This window comes from Pezoporus wallicus, unplaced genomic scaffold, assembly GCF_028554395.1.
Source record: "Pezoporus wallicus isolate ANWC-B61680 ecotype Strahan unplaced genomic scaffold, APGP_CSIRO_Pwel_v1 contig_6899, whole genome shotgun sequence".
NCBI classification, from domain to species: domain Eukaryota; kingdom Metazoa; phylum Chordata; class Aves; order Psittaciformes; family Psittacidae; genus Pezoporus; species Pezoporus wallicus.
Genome location: NW_026638613.1, coordinates 2,722,904 through 2,745,637, shown reverse-complemented (window position 1 = coordinate 2,745,637; position 22,734 = coordinate 2,722,904). Strand labels below are relative to the sequence as shown.

General features: G+C 40.0%; 1 protein-coding gene across 1 annotated transcript; it reads left to right on the top strand.

Moving 5' to 3' along the window:
* The first annotated feature begins 5,382 nt into the window (after positions 1-5,382).
* SKIL (SKI like proto-oncogene) lies at positions 5,383-20,957 on the top strand. The gene is made up of 7 exons (XM_057411520.1): positions 5,383-5,538; positions 6,270-8,203; positions 12,711-12,808; positions 14,226-14,464; positions 14,673-14,914; positions 15,950-16,174; positions 19,095-20,957. Exons 2-7 carry the CDS (start codon positions 7,097-7,099, stop codon positions 19,254-19,256), a joined length of 2,073 nt encoding a protein of 690 aa, XP_057267503.1. The 5' UTR covers positions 5,383-5,538; positions 6,270-7,096; the 3' UTR covers positions 19,257-20,957.
* Positions 20,958-22,734: the final 1,777 nt, after the last annotated feature.

The window sequence follows — 22,734 nt, the reverse complement described above, 5'->3', positions numbered from 1 at the left end:
CCTCTGTGTGTTAACTTCTAAAACAAATAGTGTGAAATGCTGGGCTTTGCTTGTCATCTGACCCTTAACTATCCAAGTCACAGGAGAGTTGTTCTAATCTTGTCATTCCTTCTAGAAGATGGCACTGGGATGACCACAGCAACCTAAGAAACATCCCACTCAGCCTACGTTCCCCAAATGTATCTTAGAATGCGGGTCCCTCTCTAATGTGGATTGCCAGCCTTATGTTCATCATGCCTAGTAGGTTCTCTTTTGTTCCAACAGCAGTGGTCAGAAAAAAACAGCAAGGTTTCAGTCAGCTGCATAGATACAGAAAGCTTTCACGTAAAACATTTGTAGCTTGCTTGACCAAGGACCTCTTTCAGCTGGAACTTGTAAAACATCATCTCAGCTGCCAGAGCTGGGGATTTGGAGCAACATTCTCCTCTGCTGTGCTTACTTCTGCATGATTTCTTTCTTTGTTTCTTCAACTCTTTCCCCTGCATTCCCTCAGATTTCTGACACGGAGGGCAATGACACTTACCGTATATTTCCATCTATCTGTATTTCAGTATCTGTGTATCTATATTTTAAAAGAGATTTCCTCTTGCAATCTGGCTTGTTATTAAAAGTGTGTATCGGCAGTCCTAGGCAAATGCTGCAGATGGTTGCATATCTTAAATGCTTAACCTCCCCCCACGCACGCTTCTTGTTTCTGCTCAGTTTGGTGGCCAACTGCTCTCGGCTCAGTCTGAGCAATTGTTTATGTTAAGACACTCTCTAAAAGAAATTAATAGCTTGTGTAATCTATATATATACTTGATACCTTAACTGCTAAGCACGCATCCTCACTTCATGATGGATGGTATAAGCAGTTTAAGCAAGGAAGTTATCAGAAATTGCCTTTAGATTATTATTTTCCTGGAAAGAAGAAAGTGGAGTAGGAGCCCCTTTCGGAAAAGGGATTTTATCCTATCTTGCATCTTCTTGTGAACAGTTCTGTTAAGAGTTTTAAGACTTTTTTTTTTTTTTTTTTTAATCCTGTTTATGATAAAGGGATCTGAACTGTATACTTGAAATGTGTGATCCTACTATTTAATCACCACCAATTAACAGCAGGGAAGCATCTACCTCCTAGATCCATCTGGCTTTTGGAGGTGGTGGGCTTTGTCAGGTGTAAATAGAAGCAGAAACCTGTTGTGTCTGCATTTGACTTCTGAAATTAATGAAGTGGGCTGAACCCCTCCTGCATTGGACAGTGAGGTGTCCAGCTGCGCAGCTGAATTTGACTGTGATTTCAGATGTAAGAGATAAAGTACAGTTCTTCATTAGCTGTTTTGTACAGACCTGCTTCTAAAGTAGCTTGTTTTGTAAGATGCAGCACATGCTAAAAATGTATCAACCCTTTGTGCGTATAAGATCTGTGATCAGGTATCTAATACTGTGTCTTATCTATGTTATTTGATATCAAAGGAGACTTCATAAGCATTCTCCTAAGTATTACAACTTACCATTAAGAACTGCCACAGAAGTGGGGTTTTTTTTTTTTGCTTTATCTGGTATCTTCAGAGAATAAAATGCACAATTCTTGTTGTATGGTCAGTGTTAAATTGGGCTTTTCAGCATCTTCAGAGTGTTTTTGGGAACAGCTTAAAAAATAAATAAATGAATGCTTCTTTCTGTAGACACACCCCCCGTGTTCATCAATATGCAACTTGAATTTTACTTCTAAAACTGTGACAAAATTCTTTACGCACTTAGCGGTTTGATGAACAACTTTGTGTCTATGTTAATCAGCTCAACTGAAAGATCATTTTACTTTATTTTTTTTTAACATGGTATTTGGCACTTCACTGTGAAAGCAGTAGTTCAAAAGAATTTTTTATTTGCACTCAGAAAAGCAGATTAGTCTGCCCCTCTTCCTAATGTGCAAGTAGAAGAGGTATCGGCCCCAGGGACTGTCCGAGGTGGTCTGCAAGGAATTCAGAGGGGCATGTGTGAAGGGAGGGCAGGAATTACTTGTTTTTTAAACACCTGTTTTTTATTTCATGGTATTTTGGAGGTCTGTCTTTGAGTGTGTCCTGCTTGGTATTATTTTGGAAATACATGAAATAAGTTATATACATTCCTGAATATTTTATTATTTTATCCCTCATTTTTTTGTTTATGAATGAAACTTTCATAGTCACTGTTTAATTGTAAAGTTAAAAAAAAAATTTAATTGTAACTCTTTTTCCTTAGAGCTGACTTAAAGGCAAAAGTTCAGTACAGGCTGCCTTGGTGTTAAACCTAAAGTATTAAAACTTAGCAGTGAAGGTGCCATTTGTGCATTACATCTTAAGACCACCTTAAATGTTAATTTTGTATGCTTTGAAAGAGTGTCAGCACCTCTTAAAAATTCAGGGGTGTTAATAATAAAAGAAAGATTCCTCCTATGCTCTGTTAGCTCAACTTATTACATCTTGCAAAGGCCTGTAACTTGAGTTTTAGTTGCACAGTGTCTTTGGAGCTGCTTTTCACAGTCTATAGTAGAAGTTGTAGGCAGAGTTAACATCTTTTTTTAGACAATCTTCTACCTACCAACTTTGTCTTACATTGCCTGATTATTGTAGCTCTATAGCAACACTATCATTATAGCACAATAGCTACCAAATTTGCAACCTGAAATGGATAATGTGCAGCAGAACCTGAACCCCCTAAATTAAATAATACTACTGAAAGCTTCTATGACCTCAGTAGGCGTAATAAAAGATTTAATGTATCTGCCTACGTACATTGCTTTCCCTACATCCATAGATCAGTCCAGCTCTGGTGTAATAAATCTTGTGTTTTCTTCAGTAAATTAAAAATAGAACTAGAACATAGTATGTTTCACTGACTGGCATTTGAAGAGAATTTTTTATTTGGATCCTAAACTCCTAAAGGTTGAAGAAGAGAGGAATGTCCAGAAAAGAGGATAGATGTAGATTAAATACTAGGAAGAAGTTCTTTCAGGATCAGCTCCAAAAGCTGGTTGGTGGATCTGGAACTCATTTTACTTGGCTGTACTGTTGTGGCCTTTCAACAAATTGGGTATCTGCTTAGTAAGTGTGTGCTGCACTTTTCCATATTCCTGTTGATGCCTGATTTCCAGGAAGACTTTCCTGTGTCTCCCTGCCCTGCACAAAAGCAGTTCATGTTTTCATGCATGCTAGCAGCTGTACTGAAACTGCTTTGCCTTGTGTTGTCTGCTTAACTATAAATGGAGAAAAAAACAACCCAACTCAGTCTTTCTAAGATTCTTCTGCAGTTTCTGGGATACTTTTCTCTCTGCATTGGCCTACATGGATGGGAAGGAGTTTATGCCTTTCCTTAATTTTCTGTGAAAAGAGAAGTTATGGTTTTTTTTTTTTACAGGCATTCTATGAAATGTTAATTTCAAGCAGCTTAAAAAAAAAAAAAGTACACTTAATTTCAGGTAATTTGGAGGTCTACATCCCTCAACAAAATTAAAGTTTCTTTTTGGTACCCCTTCATTTATAGGAAAGCCTTCTGCCTGAGTGCTGCAATATGGCAACAGTAAAATGAGAGTCCTTACTCACACACCTTCCATTGAATATAAAGATTGAGGTCGTGCTCTATTTCAGCTTTGAGACTCCTTCAACTGTACCTGAATTCTTTCGTAAGAGAAAGGTCAAGTGGTTTTCTTTAGGTTTTAAAAAATAACTATAACCATTATTGTCTTTGCCATGACAGAATTATCATTAAAAGACCAGTATTTTTATTTTATATATATATATACACATGTATATACACACTGCTATTTATATATACTTATCTACATTTTCATATATATATATGTTCTGATCTCTATTATACTATTTAATTGTCAACAGTTTATTATTTTTGCAATATAAAGCACCACAGGTCCCCAAGATTGCATGAGCTGCTGTGCAAACAGAGGATAACTCCTACCTGCAAATGTGACCATCTAAGGTTAGCAACAAGGGGAAAACCTGTGCACAAACCAGCACCAGCAAACCCAGATCGCTCTTTGTCCAACCATCATCAGAAGGAATGCAGATACTGTTAAATATCACAACTGATGTAGTGTTTTAAAAGCAAGTTAAGAGATGACTCGCAAAGCAGCTTTGCAGTGATTCTCAACGGCCCCTGCATCAGCAAGCGCTGAGGGAATCTAAGTGTATCAAAGGTGTGAAGTCACGCATTATCAAACCCCTCTCTCGACCAGCAGCAAGGCAGGTTTTGTGTGCTCTGTGGCAATCCTTCTGGCATGGTGTTAGGAAGTGGCACGGGAGTGAGCTCACTCCCTGGGGGCTGTGCTGGCCAGTGTTAAGTGGTGCCTCGTGGTTGTGCAACTGCCCCATTTTCATGTGCTATGCTTTTATATTTGTATCGCATCAAAACATGTAACTACGGGGTAAAAGGCAATGGCGAATTGCATTGTGCCTTAATCTCAGCTGAAACGCTGTCTTCACAAAGACGAGGTAAACCAAAAAGCTTTACGCTTCTTGCAGACAGAAGAAACTTGTAATACGTGAACTATTTGTACTAAGCAAGCCCTTACGAGCATCTTCCTCCTCCAGTAACAAGACCGAAGTGGAAGAAGCCCCTCAAGTAAATGCCTCCGCGCAGAGTTGGTTGTACTGTTTCCCAGCCAGGCTCTGGAATGTTTTTCTGACACCTTCCCCTGTGCTTCACCGTCTCCTCACTCGCGATGCTGCACGATGAGCCTGCGACTGGAAGGAGAGGTCTGTGAAACTGTTTAGGGAACAGACACCATCATGTTCACCCACTTTCCCCCAGCAGTGGGGTGTCAGAGCGGACACCACCGTTCATGGAGACTTCTTGCCGGGAGGCGTTCAGGGAAGGGCAGTCACTGAGGCATAGTCACTGAGGGCCCCTCTCTGGGGCAGGCACCGAACCTCCGCTGAGGGACGCTCGCCGCGCCTCAGGGAACCGGTTGGCCTGACAGCTCCCCGTCAGCTCCCGGGCCTCCTCCCTCCTCTCCCGCCGTGGCTCCTTCCCTCTTTCTGCCATGGCTGCTCTCGTGTCCCCCTTCCCTCCCCGACCCGGCTCTCGGCGCCTCGCCGTCTCCCGGGGCGCTCCCGACCCCGTGCTCCCCCTGGGGCTGTAACAGCGGCAGGGCGGCCGGGGCTGTGTCTGGCCCGGGTGGGCTGAGGTGCGGCTGTGGGGCTGCGAGCTAAGGTCGGCATGAGTAACTCCTTTATTGTATGTTCTATGGTTTTCATGTCTCCCTTTCCTGCCAGCGGCAGGGCAGGGCCGGGCTGGGGGGGAGTTGTTCCCGGTACTGGGGCTACAGCAGGCGGGGGAAGGGCAGCCGCTCCCGCCGCTGCCCCAGACAGTGGGCGGAGCTACGGCGGCGCCGGCGGCGGGAGGGGGAGGGGGCGGTGCTCGCTGCCGGCAGTTCGTGCCCGCGCGCCGCCGCCGCCGTCTCGGTGGTTGTCTCCGCCGCCGTCTCCGCAGTGAGGTCACGGGTGGGCGGTGCGTGCGCGGCGCCTGCTCCGCTCCCCGGGTGCCGGAGCCCCGCCGCGACGGGTGAGGAGCCGGGGAGTTACCGGCGGGGGAGGGAGGGGGTACAGAGGGGGCGCTGCCGGCCCCGCGGCGGGGGAGGGGCGGGAGCGCCTGAGGGGGATGGGGCTGCGGCGGGCGGAGGGAGTGGCGGCGGCGGGCTGGGGGAAAAGGGGGTGCAGGAGGTGGAGCGCGGGGGTGGTGGGGAGAGGGGCGGCGGAGCGGGTCGGGCTGTGCCCCCGGGGAGCCGGGCTCGGCGGAGCGGCGAGACCGGCGGGAGGGGGAGGGAGAAGGAGAAGGAGAGAGCCCTGTCTGAAGCAGTGCCGCTGGGGCTGAGGTGAGTCAGGGCGCGGGAGGGTGCGAGCGGCGGGATGCGGCGTCCCGGGCCCTTCCGGAAAGGGGCTGCGGGGAGAGGGTCCGGTTCCCCGGCGGAGGGGAGGGATGGAGAACGGCTCTCGTCGCTCTGGAGTCCCCGTCCTTGCAGAGTGTGCGCGCTGGGAGAGAGCCGCCCCGGTGCCGCCCCTCAGCCAGCCCGCCCGCAGCTCGCCCAGCGGCGAATGCGGCGCCCCGGGAGTTGTCTGCGGCAGGCGCCGGCAGTGCCGCTCCGCCGGGGTGACGGTGGGGCTGAGGGTCTCGGAGGAGAGCTCCGTGCGCGCTGGTCTCCCGCGATTACCTGGGAAACTGGTATCTCCTCCCTTTCGACCCAGCAGACTCGTGTTTTGGAGTGGCTTGTGCCTGACCTGTTCCCCTTTTCACAGGCTGGCCGGAAGGACTGACCTCTTCGTTAGCACCAGACATGCACTGAGCCGATGGCCGGGATCCTACCTCTATTACTAATAACGTGGGGTGGGAAAATTCTGACACAAACCAGTGACATCTGTGCGAAAGGTGACTCTCGAGGGACGTTCAGTTTTTGATGACGATTTGGACCAGTCTTTAATTTGGGGATTTATTTGTGAACTGCCATAGTAACTCTCGTGGCAGCGGTGAAATCATGAAGTTGGCTGCACAATAAAGCAAACCCTTAAGGTTGCATTTGATCTCCAGGAACGGAAAGTGCCGAATGAAATTTTCATCCGACTTAAACTATGGTTTGGATCAGCTGTGTTAAGATCGGCGTTCTTTGAACCAAGACCATTTTTCTACTTTAATGTTTAAACAGGGACGTACTTGAAAAGGCAGTATATTTTTTACAAAAAAAAAAAAACGATCAAGGATGCACACTTGCTTCAACACGTTTTTTACTGAGTTGCTGTACTAGCCTACTGCGTGAAACAGTGGGAAGGGTATGAAGGGAAGCTTTTTTATACATATTGCAGTGGGGTTTTTATCTTAGAAAACTGAACAAATAACTGTTCAATTAGAAAAAATTGCGCAACCCTCCATTATTGATTTTATGGTACAGTGTGCAAAATGTGTTACAGTTTTTACCGTTGGAGGTTGAAGAAGTAACATTTTACTGAAAGGGGTGCAAAACTTGGTGTACTTGAGCTTGGTAGTCAAGAGCACTTTGGGATTTTTTTCATGAACAAGAAGGAAAATGCACATTCAAGACTTTAATTAATTAAAGTTCTGGTGTTTAGCAATGGAAAGCCCGCAAATAAACTTCCCTTTAAGTCTAGTTTCAGACCAAAAAAGGAGTGGGATCCAAGAGGATGGGAGTCCTCCATTAAAAAAAGCAATGACAGAGATGCATGTAAATGGCAGAGTTGAAGTTGTAATGAATAAATTGCCAACCATAAAGAAGGAAAACTTGGACGAATATGATGAAACTCCTGTGGAGGCTGATGGGGAAACTGCCAAGCCAAACAGTACTTCGCTTTCTGAGCCTTTGAATTTAAATCCAGGTTTGAAACACACATTGGCACAGTTCCACCTCAGCAGCCAGAGTTCTCTTGGTGGACCAGCAGCCTTTTCAGCTCGTTATTCCCAGGAAAGTATGTCGCCCGCTGTCTTCTTGCCTCTTCCGTCACCACAGATACTCTCTGGTCCGCTGCTCATTCCTCCGGACAGCTCCACGGAACTCACCCAGACTGTTCTGGAGGGGGAGTCCATCTCTTGTTTTAAAGTTGGAGGAGAAAAAAGGCTTTGCCTGCCTCAGGTGTTGAATTCGGTTCTCCGAGATTTCTCACTGCAGCAGATCAACACAGTGTGCGATGAACTGTATATATACTGCTCGAGGTGCACTTCTGACCAGCTTCATATCTTGAAGGTTTTGGGAATTCTTCCATTTAATGCTCCATCCTGCGGGTTAATTACACTGACCGATGCTCAGAGACTATGCAATGCTTTATTGCGTCCTCGCACTTTTCCACAAAATGGCAGTTTTCTCCCTGGTAAGAATACCTTGGCCCAGTTGAAAGAGACTGGCAGTGCCTTTGAAGTAGAGCATGAATGCCTGGGGAAGTGCCAGGGGTTGTTTGCACCTCAGTTCTACCTTGCGCCAGATGATCCATGTATCCAGTGTTTGGAGTGCTACGGGATGTTCTCACCCCAGACATTTGTGATGCATTCGCACAGATCCCCAGACAAGAGGACATGTCACTGGGGATTTGAATCCTCCAAGTGGCACTGCTACCTGCATATTAACCAAAAATACTTGGGAACGTCGGAGGAGCAGGAACTGAAGCATCTCTTGGAGGAAATGAAGGAGAAATTCAGTGAGAAAAATCAGAAAAGAGCTCGGTCCAAAGTAAGTTCACTTACTCTTGTAAAACTCCTAAATCTCTTTTTGCTCACATGTAAATACTTGTTTTGGAAGTGCCTTGCAAGTGGGAATACTTGTCAAATCAAGCCGAAGTTGAATTTGTGGGAGAGCTTCACCATGGAAATACTTTGCTCATTAAAATGTGCAGTAATTTCTTTCGGTTTTGGGCTGTAAGTAACTTCATTTGAGCTGGTTTGGCTTTGTTGGTGCTTGTTCTAAGGTACACGGTCTCTGGAAAATTCACATCTATTGTGGATATTTTCCTTCTCCCATTTGACCTTTGAGTGTGCTTTGTGTGGTATGTGCTGCAGCAGCTGAGCAAAGCAGAAAGGAGCTTGAAAATCAAGTATTAGGAACTAGTTCTACATTTGTCATTTTTACTCCAGACACGTATGATGTATGGCGACCTGGCTTGCTAGCCACCCATTTCATGACTATGAGCAGGGTGATGCTGCATTGATAAGTTGCTGTTTGGAAGCCCAAAGTCTGCTTGTTCAGCAGTAGCTTTCTGTTCAAACTACTTGTATAGGGAAATAGGCCCAAAAGAGGGAGTTTTAAGCAGCCCAAGTAATGAGCTGTAGGCTGGTATCTTGACAATGGTTAATAATAGATGTCATGTTTTTTTCCTAAAATGCTGCTGCAAGTCTATGCTGTGGTTCAAAAACACCACATTTCCCTTAAAGAGCTTCTGCTTTAAATAATAAGTACCAGATAAATGTTGAACATCATACATGTTTCCATTCATAGAAGGTACAATCCTTTGGGTATAGTCTGAATGTAAGAGGATTTTAAGTGGTTCTTGGCCCATGATTGTTTCTCTTCAGTGTATTTGGCATTTATATGTCTGCTTGGTGGCTACTGATTTGATTATATATCAGTTTTGCCTGCAAGATGTTTTGTTGTTGATTTTGAAATAGCAGCAAGAGCAGTCCAGGTGGCTGAGCCCAAAAAGCTGTGCTGTGAGTTTACACCTTTCAGGGTATACCTCTGAAAAGTTAGTATTGCAGAAAGGCTTACAGTAGTAACAGGTATTTTTACAGTTGTGCCAGTCCTCAGGAAGGGATTTCAGCAGAAAATTTTCATCCAGGTTGGCACGCTTCCATATGCTGAATCAGTTGAAGGTGCAGATAAGTTCATAGCAAGGAGACTTTGCTTTTCATCTGATAAAGGCATGGCAGTCTTTATCCTTGCAATGCCACTGTAGGTATTAAACTGTAGTGTGGTGGATGCATCAGTGAAAATAGGTTTCCATATTCATACTTACAATCCCACTTCCCTTTTCACAGTAGCAGATTTCAGCCTGCAAGATCTCTTGGTTTCATCTGTACAGGTGAAAAAAAAACAGCTGAAATTGGCAGTAGCAGTGCTTTGGACTGGAGTGGTGCAAATGAAAGACAAAAACTTGCTAGTCTTCCATTGCAGAAGTATAGTTCTTTTTTACAAAACAGCATACGAAATCAGAATAAGAGAAAACTCTGAAAACTTGAACAGAGATGAAATGGTGTGAGAGGGTTGGTTTGTTGTTGGTTTGTTTGTTTTTTTTTTTCTTTCTTGTCTCATGAATATGCATCTGGAAAGTACAAAAGAAGAGTTTAATAGAGCAGTGTAGGAGCACAGCCTCTGTTTTCTTGTCCTGGGACAGCTTGGGCTGTTTCAGTCAGCTTTTCTGTCCTTCAGTTCTGTGGTGTGAGAGAGGTAGCAGGTGCAGTGTGTGGGAATTCCCTTTTCTTACACTCCTAGCAAAGTTTATTTGCAAGATGTGCTGTTTGCTATTCTATCACCTTTTTGTCACCTTTGCTTTTACCACCTTTACCAGCCTCTGAAGGGCTGCTGTATCTTTGAGGTTATGGTGGAGGGCTCAGGAAGAACCGTTGCCCTTGGCTATGTCTTTGTCTATAAAGTAATAATAAATTATCAATTAAATCCGTAGTCTGTGGAGCATCCTAAATCTGTGCCTTGCCTTTCTCCTTAGCATTTCACTGAGTTCATTCACCTCACAGTGCAAATATGCTTTTGCTCTCAGTGTTTTAAGAGCATACAGTGTACTTGCCAGGTTAACTCATTTCTGTTGTGCTAGTAAGAAAGCTGTAAGCTGTATACTTGATTGGCACCGAGTTTCTCATTTTTGGTTGAGTTCTAGACTGCAGCGTAACATCCACCTGCTCTTGATGGAACAGCTGTTGTGGTTGCTGCTAATGTCTGTGCTGTCAGATCTTCATTCCCTTTGACTTTGTGACAGTTTCTGATAATTGCTCTGTACTAAAACTTTGCCTTGCTTCTCAGACTACTTCCTTGAGTTGGTCACTATGCATGGGGAAAAGTTCACAGTGTGGATAGTTAACATTTCTTCTGAGCATTTTTGTAAATCCCATCTCTGCTAATACTACCGGCTTAATGATTAGCTGAAACCACTACTTACCCTTTTTTCCTTAAACAACAGCTTTGTTCAGCTAGCTTAGAAGAAAATTAAGACATTTTTCATGTAGCGCTTCCAGAGAGTTTGGGTAGAAGTCATTTGATTTAACTTGGTTATATTCTGTTTACAGAATTCTTTAAGAGTATCTACACTAAACAGGTTGTTAGCTAATGTAATATACCTGTATATATTCAAGTAGATGCTTTATTTTATTAACCTGGATGATGGGGAAAGAACAGACTTAGAAAAAGACTTCATGTTTATTCATGGTTACATTTCATTTCCTTTCCTAAGTAAAAAATTGGCTTCATGTTATGAAATTCATTTGCAAAATGCACACTAATGGGGAGACAGTAAAGTTAGTTTCCATTTGAAATAGGTGGGAATGCAAAAATCTGATCAAATAACTTGAAAATAGCAATTACCCAATAGATAGTTTCAAATGTAAATGTATAAACGTGTTAAATGGACAAATGTGATTCAGAAGTAAAAATTGGGTTACTGTGTACTAGCTACAGGACAAGTAGAACATGTGTGCATTATTAAAATTATTAGAATGATCTGAATAAGCAGAAAAACTTGAGAAGTTTCAGGATGAGGCAATTTTTCTGAGATGATTAACTTTATTTCAAATCTTTGTTACTTAAAAGCTTATGAATTTACTGTTTTGGAGCTTAACTTCCTTGTACCCTCCCTCCTTTCTCTTTGTTTTGGAACCCATTTGAGGAACTGCAGGGGTGGAGTTAAATTTCAGTTTCATTGCTACTCAATTTAGTGGGCTGGAAGTTTTGACCAGAGTATTGTAGATGTGATTTGGTCTCTCTTATAGTCAAGTGGGGCTTGATTCTACAGATTTTGGTACAAGTCACACCTGTGTAGCTGGGAGCTCTCTTGCCTCCCAGAGGTGAAGTTCTGTGACAGTTTATTTCAGTGTGCATAAATACAGACTTTCCTGGTAACATATCTTTGGTACAGTAAAGTTTTGTTGTTGTTGTTGTGGGGGATTTTTGTTGGTTTGGGGTTTTTGTTTGGGTTTATTTTTTAGCTTTATAGGCTTTTTTTTTTTTTTTTTTTTAATCGACTTTCAAAAAGTACTGGTTTTGGCTGGAATGGTGTTAACTGTCTTTGTAGTGGCCTGTGTGGTGCTGCAAAGAGATACTATTAGACTCTCTTTATCTTGACCTAGGAGCTTTCTTGCCTTTGTGAGGGAGTGGCTGCATGGGTACTTAGCTGCTGGCTGGGGTCAACCAAGCACACCTTAGTCCAAAACCTGCTTCCCAAGGCTATTTTAATACAGTGAAATTAAATTTCTTAGCTATGTGTCGTGTTTAAGTATATGACAAAATACCTTTCACTTGAAATTAAGAGTAACTTTGCAGCGGGGCACAAGGTATCACTAGTAACTTTGACTGAAGAGTAATTCAAAGAGTATTTTTGGAGACAAAGAGAACAAGAAGTGCTATCCAAATACAAAATACACAAAAGTTTTTTAAGATCATGTATTCTGATGCAACTGAATTAATTTGTTTGTTACTGCAAAGGGAATGGAGTTGTCATGTTACTGCAGCAACTTTGCCCAGTTCTGTCATAAGAGTAATAAGTATTTGTGACAACTGAAGAAAGTTCTGTGTCTGAAACACCAGTAATTCTTCCATTTTATTCACAGGTTTCATTTTGTAATAATGTATCTGGCAGGTGTTTACTGTGGTGTGGATATCTTATTGCAGAAGGCTCCTACTACCTTTTGGGAATCTTAATTTCTGCTGTTTCTCCCAAACATTTTTGGCATGCCCTTGGCAGAGTTCTGGAAACTCAGCAGGGCTTTTATATATGTTTGTAAAGAGATTTTCTTTTAATTTTGTTGCTACTTTGCTTAACATGGGAAACTGAAGATCGAGAAACTTCAGTGGCTTGAGTCACCCTGCATCTATGCCAGAGATGCTCTGTTTTCTACTATCCCAAATCTGTAGTGTTTATGTATTCATGGTGTAAATGCCATTCCACTGAGGAGCCTTTATGAAAATGTAGGTAACATGTACCCATCTTCTACTTACCAATTTATTTTCTTTTCTTTAGGCGGAATCACAGCAGACCCTGGAATTATCCCAGTGGTATCCAGTGATAAAGCAAGAAGCAGAAACTGATCCTCAGCCACCCTCCTTTATCCATCCAAGGTAACTCAGTTTCCTGTGTAGAGCTATAAGCAGTGTATGGACAAGTATTTAAATACTTGTGGCTACTTAAAGATAATTCAAAATGAAAAAAATGTACTTGCTCCTAAATTGTTAGGAAAACTCTTAAGACATTTCACAGGAGTAACTGCACCCTAGCTTTTTATGCATTTCTTAGTGTAAATATTAATGACCTGCTTATGAGGAGGGTTTTGGTACAAGACTCAAGCTGTGATCTGAGTGTTCTTCAGTAGGCAGTATAATTAAAATGTTACAGTTTCCCTTTTCAAAATAGAAATGACCGAAGGTAATTTTTGATCTTTCATATTATAATACAATGCATGCATGTGGAAATATGCATAGGGCATATTTACCATTAGTGCAACTTAATTCCCTTTCAAAAAAAGACTTGTAAAAGGTGTTTGAAGGCTTTCTTCACACTGGAATAATGGCTGTGGCTGAGTTGTCTGTTGATTAGTTTCCTGGTTTTAGAAACCAAGTGCATTTCCTTAACATAGTACACAGTTTGTCATCTGCATTAGCAAGGGAAGTTTTTCTCAACATAGCTCTTCCCCTCCTCCCTGTGTGGTTGTGCATTTACCGTATATGGGTGAGATCAGACTCTTGGCTAGCAGCATGCATCAGAGCAACACACACACATCAAACCAGTTCCCACGCAAGCGCGTGAATGGTGGAACTTCTGTCATGGTCCTTCAGTTCTCTGTTTCTGTCGGTGCCTTCCTTCAGAACTAGGAGAAAGGGAAGCTTTGAACGCAGCAATGAGGACTCCAGCATAATGACACTGATTGTTTTGGCCCTAACCTTAGCACATTTGGTGCTCTTTTCCCTCTCTACTAGTTAAAAGTTAGTAAATAGGTTAGGGTGGTATAGAAGGATGCTCCCAGGATTCCAGGAGCTGTGAAAATACAGATGTATTGCTCAATATATGTGGGAAAGGAGGTCCAGCATTGGTCTCAGATAATACCCCAGCACTGTCAGTATACAACTTTGCTATTTAGAGTGTCATTCCCAGTACACTGATCACTTCCCCCATCCTCCATTGCTAATACAAGGATTATGAAAGTGCTGGAGAGTCTGGACTCTCCAGACAGCAAATTTCACCCTTTGCATTTAAATGAAGACTTTGCATGATTTTCCATACAATTTTTTTTTAATCAGTCATGTTTGGAAAATCCTCTTGTTTGATAGCCCCAAAACCTTATCTGGATAGTCTACTCAGTAAAGATTAAGTGGATCGTTAGGATTTCCTTTTGCGTAGGAAAAATTTAAAAGGGCATGCTTATTTTTCACTGAAGCTTTTAGAGTTTGAAATTATGTAAAGTTAAATTTATGCTCTCTACTAGTCATAATCTATTATGTTTTACCTTTCGTTCTTAATTTTACTGTTCTACTGTTTCAGTTACTACCTTTATATGTGTGATAAAGTGGTTGCCCCAAATGTATCTCTTGCGTCGCAATGTAAGGATGTTGCAAAAACAGCAGTCAGAACTTCAGAAATAATTAAATCCTCACCTGGACAGTCAGAGAGAAAGTTCAGTAGTGGAAAGCACAAAAAAGCTGCCTCCTACCCAGACCTTTCTCTGGAAGAACAGGAAAAAATTGACTTGAAAGCAGGTGTGGAGCAGCATAAACGTTTAGGTGAGTAGTGAAAATTTCATTGGAGTCTTCTTTTTTTATACCATACCATTTTGGAAAGCTCATCATCAAGCTATTATTTTGTGATGTCACTTCAGTTCTCCAAAAGTTGTTTTGACCTTTTTATCATCTTCTGTTTTCTTCGCTTTTTCTTCACTCTGGAAGTTTAATTTTCAGTGATTATTATGCTGTGTTGTTCTTTTATCTGCAGATCCACCCGTGTCAGCTCGTTCTGCAAGAGGTGGAAGATCTGAACGTGTTTCTTCCAGAATCACCCGAGACTCTAGTCGTATTGAAGTAGGTAATGATGTACGAACCTTGTCCCCTACTCTCATGAAGGACATCAGTTGTGAAGATGACAAGGGAAGGATTATGGAAGAAGTAATGAAAACCTACATCAAACAGCAAGAAAAACTAAATACTATTTTACAGAGAAAACAGCAGCTTCAAATGGTACAGTGACAATATGAGTGCATTTTGGTTTTTTGCCTTTGACGTCAGAAAACTCATGTTAGCTGGCTGGTTTTAGATTGATATCACAGATTACATTCATTTAAAAACACAAAGCACGCAGATAAATTCCCCTCCAGCTTGAATCCAGACACCAAATCTTTAATATCCCCTGTGCTCATAAGATTTGAGTCCACTAATAATTGGTGTCTTTTCAGTTTGCAATGGTGTTCAAGCAGATCTTTCTTTTGTTTTATTCAAATGTAAACCACTTCTTTAATTTCAGAATGTTTCTCAAGTATTTAAGTGTTTTGGCAAATATAGCTTAACTCCTCTAAAGTTTCTCAGTTTTCAGGATTTTAAAAATGCAGACATCAGTGTTCTAGGAATGGTCTTATTGCTGCCCTGTATAAAAAAAAAAAAAATAAAATACCACCTTCCTCTTTCTATTCAATAAGCCCTTGGGTTTAGGGGGTTTTTATTAGTCTTTCTTAATGGATGACATTAAAAGCTGGTGTTCATTTGTGATTCTGCCTCCTTTCTGTTTTCTGGATTAAGGTAAACACTGTCTTTGCTTTTTACATTCATACCAGAATCCTCTAGAGCTGCTACTTTTAAGTTGTTCTGCTGCTGGAGGTAAAGCTTGTAAATAAGTTAAAAAAAAATTAAGACTTAAAAAAAAAATCCCAAGATGCTAATGGAAAAATAAACACATTTATTCTGTTTTCTCATGATGCACTTCTTACATCTTCAAAGTATATTCTAGTAAATCAGTGCTTCTGCTTTCTGAGGTTCATTGTTGGAAGTTGTGAATCTGTTTCTAGAAGTCCTGTCTATAAGTAATTTCTTAAAAGTGAAATGCTTGGTACAGAATTCCAGGCTGTCATCAAGGAGATCCCTACCATTATCAGTTTATTGTTATCAGTAGATAAATGTGCCCTTTTTGGCCTCATTGTTTACAGATACACATTTAAATGCAGCTTTGTACTTTCCTGATCTTGGAGCCAAGGTGTATATGATCCTGGTTTTTCTTGACAGGAAGTGGAAATGTTAAGCAACTCTAAATCTATGAAGGAACTAACTGAAGAGCAGCGGAATTTACAAAAAGAACTTGAATGTCTGCAAACAGAGCATGCTCAAAGAATGGAAGAATTTTATTTTGAGCAGAGAGACTTGGAGAAGAAACTGGACCAAGTGATGAAGCAAAAGTGTAGCTGTGACTCCAGTTTAGAAAAAGACAAAGAAGCTGAATACGCAGCACAGGTGAGAAGGGAAAGTTGCTTCAAACAAAATGGCATTTAATGTATCAGGAAATTGTGAAGCTGTTGCTCAGCCGCCTTCAGGTTTCTTCTCCTCTGTGTGTTTTGATACCATAGACGAATACCAAAATAGGTCGCAGTGACAGCAATATTTATTTCCCTGTTCCTTGACTGAAACCGAGGTAGAATGCAGCTTGCAAAAGTACGTGCTGTTACTGACAAAATAGTAATCTTTAACATAAGGTCTGTTAACTCCTCATTTAAAACAAATTGTGTTTTTAATGTGTGTAGTCTTGCCTGTGTTATAGAGTTAACCATTCTCATTTTAGTTACAGAAATAAGCTATTTCTTTTTTTTCTTCCTTGTATGTTAAAAAACAAATCCAAACTTCTCAACCACCTTTTTGTCAAGATCAGTAGCATACCTTGGTCTTTTTCTGATCTTTGATGGTATAATCTTCTGCTCTGTCTGATAGAGCCCCCATCTGTGCTCTGTTAAAGCATTCAGGCAAGAGTTCTCTTGGAAATTAAATTTTCCATTTTTTTGTCTCTCATTCCTGCCTCTTGGGGTTTATATGTCAAAACCTGTGGTGATTGTTTCACTTTTTTTTAAACTTTTGTTGCTGCTTCCAGTGTAAGGTGGAGATAATTCATGCTATTCCAATGGGAAAAATATAGTTAATGCCCAAGGGAGCCTTGGAATGCCTCTTCAAAATCAGTTGCAATTATGATTAGATGTACAGTGATGTTTTGTATACCATGTCACAGGAAAAGAGTCTTCACAGCTTTTCAAAAGTAAACAAAACTAAAACTTAAGCTCAGGAAAGCTTTGTGGTCATTTGATTGTAGCTTTGTGTGTTTCCTGTTCTTGTTGTCTCAAACTAAGAAACAAGCAGTACTTGAGAGACAGGTTTTGGTATTTTTGGGGAGTAGGGCAGAGACTAGCATCGTAAATTCTTCTCATTAATTTAATTTGATGACATCCCACTCCACAGATTCGTGGCCTTCCTGCCAGAAATAATCCTCTCTAAGGCCTGATTTACTAAACATCTGGTACAAGCCCTGTTACTGCAAGTAGCAACATGTTCTAATTTATGAAGATAATCATGTATAGCATGTTTTATATGGCTTGTGTAGCTTACTTTCTTCAGAGGGTAAAAAGCCATACATTGTTCCCCACAGAGATTGGTTGATTGTTTCTTTTGAAATTAGACTTTGGAAACTAAATACGTTTCTTTCAAGGAAGTTTACTCTTATTACCTGTGTGGTAGAGCTATTGGAAACATATAATGTGGGACTTTTTCTCTGTTTATCACATCTTACAATAGATTTTGGACCCTAGGTTCCAAGCAGTTGTCAAAAATACCCAAGTTAAACAGAGGTCCTGGCAACAGGCAACTTCCCCAAGCTGTGTGTACAGCATTTTAAAAAAGCCTTCATCTAATGTCTTCTTGAAGCAGCTGCGCAGGCTGCCTTTTCTGCCTGAGAACTGTGAACTGGGAGGAACCCTGTCCTACATTAAGCAAAATGAGTAATTTGGGGTTTGCAACTTGCTTAAATGTCTGTTCTTCTTTCTAGGCCTGTCTGAAGATGCAGTGTCCTCTCCCCTTTCTTGACTTTTTTAATGAATTGTGTAGTTTAGTTGTTGCTTTACCCTGTCAATTGAAATAGTGTAACCACAACTGAAACCTTTTCTTAGAGCTGGAAATTGAAACTCAAATCAGAGACGTGCTTATCTACGTGTTGCAACATGTAGGCAATGGGCATTATTGTACTGCAACAGTTTACTTCATCAAAGTGGTGGAGTCAAAAGACTTGCATTAATATCTAAGAACTGCTTCAATATTTCTGGTTAGATGAAGAACCATTTAAATATTTTGGATGATACAAGTGGAGAGGAAGGTTGCTGAATGCAGTATTTCTCTAAAATCAGCGCAGCAGTTCTTTTGCCCAGCAGTTTTACAGCAGTTGGTGAACACCAGTGATCCCGTGCACTCCTGCATCTTTTGTTCTCATGAGCTTAGTGATGATTTATATCAGATAGATACCTATCATTATAAAGGCAGATGAATTTTTAGATTCAGTGAGGCTTTTTGTCTTTTTTTTTTTTTTTTTTTTTTTTGAAGAAATAACTCCTTAAAATCGGTGGTAGAGAACTGATTTCCAGTCTCCTCCCTGTTTAACTGCTGGTAGTATATGGATAAGCAATTTGACAGCAACTTTCCCACACTTGAAAAATTCATCAGTTATTTCCAGACCTCACTGTGAATAAGTTCTGATGACACTCTAGGAAGTTCAAGTTTTACTGTACTCCAAAGATGAAAAATACTACTTAATTTTTGTGTTTAAACACAAAACATTTCGCCAAAAAATGTGCATGGACTCATATTTGAGCACACATATAAATGCACAGGCGTTATGTTCAAGGTTTTCTGAATGTCATTTATGGTAAGTCTGTTTCATTTAGACTAAAGGGTACTGAAACAGTGTTGGTGGTTTTGTTTGTTCTAGAAGTGCATTCAGGCTTTGAAATAAAGGAGTAATACTTTGTCAGTAAGAGAAAAGAAGCTGATAAATGGAAAAGTGCTCTTTATTCCGGGATTTGTGAAACATCTGATTCTGACATAATGACAGTCTTCCTAACAGATTGTATGTGTTATTACATGGTCTAGTGTGACAGTTAATATAACTACAATTTATATGTATATGATGTTTATGCAACTTTACGTACTGATGTTATTTGCTAATGGTGTAGTATGATGCATGATTCTTGACAACAGTAGAAGAGGAGCTGATAAATAACTGGTGAATGAAGTCCTTTCATCTGATGCATAGGGTAGTCACCAGTGGTGCCTTGAAGTGAATAGTTGATGTTACAAATAAGTTCACTAAAATTTTCTCTGCCTCTCTTTGTCTTTTTTACAGCTAGCAGAATTGAGACAGAGACTGGATCATGCAGAGGCAGATAGACAAGAGCTTCAGGATGAACTGAGACAAGAACGAGAGGCAAGAGAAAAGTTAGAAATGATGATAAAGGAGCTGAAGCTGCAGATCTTGAAATCTTCAAAAAATGGGAAAGGAAAATAGAAATTGAAAGAGGAAGCTTGACTGAGTCCTTCAAACAGGGTGTTTTCATTTTTAATGAATTTTGAGCAGTTTAGTGTGATGAGAAGTATTCTCTGCAGATTTCTATTTCCCAGACAAGTCCAGATGAAGATATATATAAATAAATATAGATAGGCATACATTTTTAGATTTTCCTAACCAATGAAAATCTGCATTTATTTGTACTGGTGTTTTTCTCAAACAATGAAAAATGCAAACCTCTTGATTTAAGGTGACTGGTTCTGTCTATTTCTAATGCAGTCTTGAGGACTCTCTACCTTTTAATATTGTCTGTTAAAATGTATGTGGTGATCTTTTATTTTGCTCTCAGTTGCACATCCAGCTATAAAAGTACATTTAAAACATTTTGAGTTCTTCAAGGACAAAAGTAGTTTGGGTTTCAGTGTAAATTATTCATTCTTGAACTGGGGAAAGTAAAGGCAGTTTTCCATCTGTAAGGTAATAGTCAAAATTTCCACAGAGACAAATGATGGATCATCAAAAGTGATTTAGCAGCATGAGTTTTTCCCATAATTTCATTGTGTGAAGTCAAGCTGATATTTTCAGTATTTTCTATTTAGGAACTCATTAATAATCTAAAGAATTTTAGAGCCAGCATTTGCTTGCCTTGCTGGAAGAAGAAAATGTTAGGGTGTTTTTGTAAATGAAAAAATCTACAGTTATTATGGAATCTTTGGGAATTAAAAACTCGCTTTTTTTTTCCTTCTATTTAGTAGGTGTGCAAGCAATGTTAATAAAAAGCTTAGAGGTGGGGCTTTTCCTTCTAGAAACTGAGGAGGCTTGACTTAACTAGTTTTCAGATAGTAAAGCTTTCAAGAAAAGTAATATTTATTAAAAAATATGTATTAGTTTCTCTCGTACCATAAGCCTCCGCACTTTGAGCTTCTTGCCAACTTGTGGATTTTTCTTCCATTACATAGAACAGGCCTTAACTGACATTGTGATAATAGCTTAAAAAATAAACTTCTGACATATGGCACTTTGAAAACCATTTTGATAGTCTCTGTATTTGAACGGCACGGTAGTGTTACCATGAATTAAGAAATTCAGCATGTTTGTTAAGCTATAACATTTGAAAGTGTGTGATTGTACAGAATTGCTGTTTTATGTATATATAATGTTTGAGTACTTCAGAAGTCTGGTTCCTAGTGGATTAAACGCATGACTACAAAGTTGGATGAAGAAATACTTTTTGCACTTCTTTCCAAAAAGTTTGATACAGCTGACAGACATTAGCTGATTTATGTCAGTGATTAGGAATATTTTAGTAATTCTAGCATTTCACTATGTAGTTTTAACCTGTGCTTTGGCTTCTGTTTTTGAGGTACTTAGGTTTATTATTCTTGTAATAATTCAGTTAATTTGGGATGAAACCACTAGTAAAAGCCTACATTGGTATTTTTTTAATTATTTTTTAATCTCTCCCCTAACTAGTAAAACTGAAAACTTTTGAGTTCACTTTTGTTTCTCTTTCAGTGGTATGACAAGAGTGAATATCACAGAGAAAGATAAAATTGCACAACTCTTTAAAGTGGATAAGAAATCAGGTGATAAATTCCCATGGAGTCACAGAATAATTCTTTTATAGCTGTGTACAGTTTTGTCTCTGAGCTCTGTGTCATATATACGCTGATGATTAAAACAGGTTAGATGGAAAAAAAACCCAAACCATTTTCTTTGTCAGTGTTGATCAGAAACTATTACATTTTTTCCCTTCATCTCTAATTTTTTGCTCAAAAAAAAAGAAGGGAAAAAGCCTGTGTTTGCAGCATGGTTTGGCAGGAAAGGTGCTGACTGTAGATGGTTCCGGTTGTTTACACGCCACTTGCTTTAGAAACACAATGTTTTACTGTAACAAGCACCAAAACCATGGTTATAGGGAGAGTAGGCAAGAATGGTGATAAAAGTGATTGTTAGGGAATGGAGCTTGAAGTAGTCATTGGTGGACTGAACGTATGTTGGTTTACTTAAATGGGCAAGAAGCAAAATGCTGTCCTAGGAAACAGAAAAATTTCAGCTGAGTGTTACTAAAGGAGCAAAAGAGAGCATTTCTATTTGCTTTAGCAGTGTTTTGAACCAGCCTTGTTTGTTTGTCAGTATAGGTAAGGCCATACAAACTTGTTTAATACAGGTGCAGTGACTAAATTACCACAGTATTTATATTTTAGCTGTTTAATTTATGGAATCCTCATGGAATTATTATATTAGAATACTGTACAGTCTGTTTCCATTCAGGTCTTGTCTGTGTTACGTAATTTCTGCTCAAATTTCCCCTTTTGCCGCTGGTATATCTTCAGCAGTGGCAATTCCAGCAGAGTGCTGGTGTAACTTGGGTTTACTTTGTGTCAACCAGCTGTTAACTGGCTTACGCTGTAGACTATTGAAATGCTGGTGTCCATAATTTGTACTAGCATTTTCACTGTTTCAAGAACTCAAGCAGCTATATGAACTTTTAGCAATTCCAGCTACAGATGTGTCCTCCTAATAATTTAAAAACATCTGGCTGAAAAAGCTGATGGAACATTTATTAAAATAACTTTAAAAGTAGCTTTGTAAATACTCCGTTTAGTTCATCTAAAGTTAGAATGCATTTTAAATTATTGTAATCCTCTTAAAATTCTTAAATATTACTTTCAGGCTCTTTAACATAAGCAATTTTCATATGTGTAGACTTAATTTTATACTGATTTTAAGTAATAATGTATACATAAATGTGCCATAGATTTTGCGTGTTCACAGCCTTTGAAAGATAGTTTTTTAGTAAATTGTAAATAATGCTGTATCAGTTCTAGAACAAATATGTTGACCTTTTTTCACTACCTTATGCTAGTTACATTGAATGGTTTATTTTACAGCCTAATATAGGAACTCAGAATGCACATTTAAGGGCCCTCATTTAAGTGCACACTTAATGGTAGAAACTAATTCTGTCATTAGGTCCTCCCTTTTAGTCATAGCATGCTCATTTTCTGTATTAATACTTGTTTTGTCTTCAGTTACTGCTTGCTAATCTTTCAGGCAGGAAGTAATTTTCCTGGATAGTTGTGATGTGAAACTTGTAGGAAAAAAATCCTAAAATTGTCTATAATCTTGAAAGTTGCATTATTAAATACCCAGACTGAGATCAAAGTTGCTAGTGTACCTTCTGGAGCAAAGTAAGTAGGATTCAAGGTGAATAGCTAGTTTCCCCCTATATTTCTTTCAAAAGAGAACTTTCACATTGCTTTGTGTACGTCAATCAACAAGAAAACCTAAGAGCTGAAAGAGTAAAACTCCTGCAATTTAGGCAGTCTGAAAGCACCCTCTTTTGCAGCATAGTGATGTATCCCAAGACAAAAGAGATTTTTATCTGAATCTCCAAACTTAGTCTGTGTTTCAGTTTTTATAAAGCATATTGTTCAATTTGAGTATTTAGATAAATGTAGTTATGTTTTGCGTT

Excerpts from the sequence above, each read along its gene's own strand:
- SKIL (XM_057411520.1), top strand. The coding sequence starts at position 7,097 with ATGGAAAGCCCGCAAATAAACTTCCCTTTAAGTCTAGTTTCAGACCAA. Across the intron at positions 8,204-12,710 it reads AGAAAAGAGCTCGGTCCAAA|GCGGAATCACAGCAGACCCT; the intron begins GTAAGTTCACTT and ends TCTTTTCTTTAG. Across the intron at positions 14,465-14,672 it reads GGAGCAGCATAAACGTTTAG|ATCCACCCGTGTCAGCTCGT; the intron begins GTGAGTAGTGAA and ends TTTTATCTGCAG.